The sequence below is a fragment of the Apaloderma vittatum genome, unplaced genomic scaffold (genome assembly GCF_000703405.1).
Source record: "Apaloderma vittatum isolate BGI_N311 unplaced genomic scaffold, ASM70340v1 scaffold40492, whole genome shotgun sequence".
In the NCBI taxonomy this organism is placed as follows: domain Eukaryota; kingdom Metazoa; phylum Chordata; class Aves; order Trogoniformes; family Trogonidae; genus Apaloderma; species Apaloderma vittatum.
Genome location: NW_009703853.1, coordinates 4,065 through 8,601, shown reverse-complemented (window position 1 = coordinate 8,601; position 4,537 = coordinate 4,065). Strand labels below are relative to the sequence as shown.

Genomic DNA, 4,537 nt, shown 5'->3' with positions numbered 1-4,537 from the left:
TCCCTACAGCACTAGGACCATGCACGGGATTAAACATATATTTATCCCAACACTGCACGCTGCTCTGACGTGCTACAGAGAACCGGAGCCTTCCAGAGACCAACAGCAGCACTGTGCTGGGAATCAGTGCTGGGGCTGCTCAAAAAAGCACCTACATGGCATGTCTAACACCCCTAAAATACAAACAATTGCTGGCAAACAGCCTCCCCAAGAGCAGACTGAAGCAGGGAGTACAGCTTGAGGGCATTTCATAAGGCTCAGTAGAATCCAGTGAGCAGGAGCCAACCACTTTCTTCTCCTTACTCTACACCCCATTCCTGGGAGGACAGCCACTCACTTTGCCGTAGTTGGTAGTAGTCACATTCCACTTGCGCACCCTGTTTCCATCATACGCATACGAATCTGGCGTATCTCCAACTCCTTCCTGCATCAAAGCATGAAAGACGAGACTCAGACCAGATCAAGCATTGAGCATGCCTCTCATTGCAAGAGCAACTTTAAATGGGAAACCAGCAGACAGGGAGAACAGTTGACAGCACACACGCACTGCCTGGGAAAAGCCCCTCATTCTAGGAGTGAATCCAGTGGCTTGCGATCTCTGGTTCAGGGAAACACACGACTTCCTACACATTTGTGGGACAGAAGAAGAGTACTGGCATCCCACATTTGAGAAGAGCTGGCCTGGGCCTGTCTCTCTTGGGCAAAATAAAACAGGAGCACCAGCTGCTGTGGGCCATCCCAAGAGACAGGCTGTCAGTACTGCAGGCCCACACACTCTGTGAGAAGTCAGCAGAAAGTCAACACAGAGCAGGGCTACGTGCTGCAAAAGCACAGCAACGCACGCAGTGTGCAAGGCTTTCCCACTGTGTACCATTCTGTGGACACAGTTTAGAGAGTCTAGCATGAAAACAGTGGTATTTCTAGTGTGTGTGCCGGGCATAGAATGCCAGCAAGGCAGGAGCACACCACTGATGCAATGCTCCACACTGACCTAAAAAAGCAGTCGAGGAACACAGAGCAGCCTTGTGCCACGTGCAGCAGTTACACTACCTCCTGATTAAATCTGCAGTTGAGAGTACACCAGCCAATCTGCATGAGTCCCTGGGAGGAGATAAGCACCTCGTAAATCCACTTCCCTGAAAGAAAGAGAGATGCCACACAGTAAATTTCTGCCACCTAGCTCACTGTTGAAGAAGCAGAACCTGACCTTGCTCCCAGAGTAAAGAATATGGCACATGAAGCTTGTGGACAGCCCCAGCATTCCCCTCCCACCTCTTCACTCTGGGATCACATAATCCTCCATCCTTCCAACTTCCTGGAAAAGCCAGTGGATGGAAGTACTTAAAAGATGTGTAGATGTGGTGTCTATGGACACGGTTTAGCGATGGACTGAGCACTGCTAGGTTAACAATTGGACTCAATGATCTTCAAGATCTTTTCCAAACTAAATAATTCTATGATTCCACGAACTGGGGAAGAAGGGGCTCAAGATCTGGAACATATTCAAGATTTCCTGAGCTGTGTAACCCTCCACAACACTCTTCCTGGAGTCTTTTCTCAAAGTATCACTGGATCTTCTCCTTACCCTTGTACACACATGTCGTGGCTCTGATGGATCCAAAGTTACTGTGGCCAATCACCTGGGTCAACAAAAAAAACATATTTTAAGGTCAGGCAAAAAGGTAGGTTTCTTCAGCCCTGCTCATTCCCTCCATCCTAGCCCTCAAAACCAAAGCCAGATGGAGAGTTATTCACTGGGAAGAGACAGGCCATGTTCCCCATCCCAGCAGCTGTACTTGGAGCCCACAGGCCCTGGGGAACCACCCAGGTCCTTCTCACAGCTCATCTGTACTTGAGAAACCCCAGCGAAGCATGCAGCACAGCAACAGTACAAGGGCAACGTGGAGACAGACAGGTTTCCGGTGAATTGTGACAGGTACACAGAAGTGGCTACTAAATAGGAAAGATGTCTGAATCCTGGACAAGTTAGAACAAAACTATAGATTCAGGATGTCCAGATTGAAGCCCAAGACTGGGAGGTAACACGCTGCCAAGAAAATGAACCCTGTTAACTCCTGACTCTCTCAGTCTCGGGACAGATCATGAAGAGATGAAGACAGCAACAAGGAATTCACAGGCAAGCCAGTCTGATTCAGTATGTCAGTAAGTTCTAGGTACAGCCAAGGTGAGCTACAGCGGGTGACTAATGGGAAATGGGAGACCAGGACAGCCTCCTCTGCTAGAGGTAAAAGGGGAAACATAAATTAAAAAAGGCACGAGCCCAGGAACTCAGGATGTGCACACACAGTGAAGAGGTGAAAGGAATGCAGAAATTACTAGCAAAGGATTAAATTCCGGTGGATTCTTTCAGCCGATTTTCTGCATGAGGAACATCAGCTAAGGAACAAGCAGGGAGCTAGTGGAAATGAAGGAGAAAAGAAAGCCTTAGCTTCAGCCTCTTGCCACCGCTAGAGAAGAGCAGAAGGAAGGAAGAGGCAGTTTGCTGGAGGGAGGGACAGGAAAGCTGTCTGCTAGCCTTTCCTCTGCTCAGCCAAGCTCTTCAGGGAGCCCCCAGGCCAGAGTAATCCTTTCACTCCTCGCAGCTCCACTCAGAGCTGGCTGAGACTTAGGGGTACTGCTAGACCTTTTCCCAGGAGAGCTCATTTCCTCCAGGATCCTTCAGCTTTCTGGGTAGACTCCATGAACAATACACTACAAAGCCAGTGACAGGGATCTGTTATGAAGAACAAACCACAAACGCCAAAGTGCTTTTAGTCCCACAAGACCATCTGCTGCACTCAGCAGTACACTCACTCCAAGTAAGTCGTCGTCAACCAGCAGGAGCCCCTCAAAACCGCTCGTGTGGTCCAACACCACAGTGGAGGGACCAAGCCGGCCTTCTGCTGCCTGATCTGAAACAAGAGTTGCAGAAAACTTATTAGTGAATGCTGTGCAGGATTTAACAGTACACCTGATGAGTGCCTCCAGATAGACTACTGTCGAGCATACAGATTCTGCTACGGTGGAGAAGGACTAAAATAGCATCATCCGTGTTAGACCATGAGAACCTCAGGAAAGGAGACACCACTTGGATTTAAAAGGAAGTTTTCACAGCAGCATCCAGGTCATATGTTCAGTTTTCTACATTGCCTGAAAACTTTACTTTGGCAAAATTCAAAGACCTAACTAAACTCTGAGCCAAATGTTTGGCCAACGTATCACACTTTGATTGCAGACAGCAATCTGTTTAGGAGAGGAGCCAGGTTGCATCCTGCCACGTCCTGATTCATTCAGGAAAGCAGATGCTAACAAGAATACAGGCAACAGCCTGAAGTACAAAGCAAATACCTACAGTGGAGACCAGCATGTAAAAATTGAGAATTCTGCCTCTGTATTTCCTACTGAGGATAGCACTGCACGCTGCTGGTCACAGTAATAGCTCTGCATATAACTATCAGTGAAATGCCTCCAACATTTGCCCCAAAACTGCTTTTCCAGGCATTTTCGCCTGGAAATATGCCTCTTCCCTCTGCAAGCAGGTCTGCTCCAGGGATGGCTGATGAGCCCCTCACAGGCAGGATTTAGAGGTAAAAGAAATTAGAGCACAGGAGGGCAGAACAACACTCAGTCAGGGAACTGCCCTTCATGATACAACTTGCCCTCTCAACTAAGTAGCATAAGCAGAAGTACAAATTGGACAGACACGCAGCATCTCTTACCTCGACTGTCTTCTGAACCATTCTCCTCTGCTAGCAATCGGTCAAGGTGCTCCTGCAGGTTCTGGAACGTCAGGTGCTTTCTAGGGAATAAACATGCAGAGAAGCTTTTCAGAAGACTTTTTCTCCAAATTTTCAAGAGTTGCAGCCCAGATGCACGTGCCCATACAGTCCTGTGCTGTGAGGCATGAACAGGGAAGTTCTACTGATCCGTGTGTCTTGTCATCTTGAATCTGAGGAGTTTGCTGCCCAGCATGTTGGGGCAACCAAGTCTTCAGCCTTCTCGAGAGTATTTTGTGGCAGTAAGAAAACTGTGCTGCGGTCCAGATGCAGTAAGAAGCCAGCTGTACTACCAACAACTGTGCACCACAACATTGCTGCAGTCAACATCATACAAATGTGGTGTAAGTCAGGATATGTTTTTTTTCCCCCCAAATATTTCAAATACAAAAGAAGAGAGAAGACCACATCAGCAGCTGTAGTAGTTCAGATAAAGGTCAGGCTAGCCCAGTATCCTCTTGCTGACAACAGTCCAAAACATTTTGGTTTTATACTGATATTTGACTTGCTCTTACCCCTCCTCAAAACCTCTGCAGCTCTAAAACACCCTTCTGGTAAGACCAGAAGGCAAACCACATATTTATTCTGTGGCATAATGATTTTCCTTATTCTACATTCCTTTCCTTACAATTTTTAATTTTTTACTTTCTTTTTCTCAGTATTCCCACCCCATTCTCAAACCTACACAATAAAAATCAGGCCAGGGCACATCATTTTATGCACAACACTGAGGCTCTTCCCCTTTCAATACATCATTTTGC

The 4,537-nt window shown here is 47.3% G+C and overlaps 1 protein-coding gene across 1 annotated transcript in view; it reads right to left on the bottom strand.

The window, feature by feature from the left end:
- RNF123 (ring finger protein 123) overlaps positions 1-4,537 on the bottom strand; it is a 34,280-nt gene that overhangs the window by 26,848 nt on the left and 2,895 nt on the right. Inside the window, 5 exon segments of the mRNA XM_009864779.1 lie at positions 338-424; positions 1,051-1,136; positions 1,586-1,640; positions 2,815-2,912; positions 3,720-3,799. Coding sequence (XP_009863081.1) covers positions 338-424; positions 1,051-1,136; positions 1,586-1,640; positions 2,815-2,912; positions 3,720-3,799 — 406 coding nt within the window.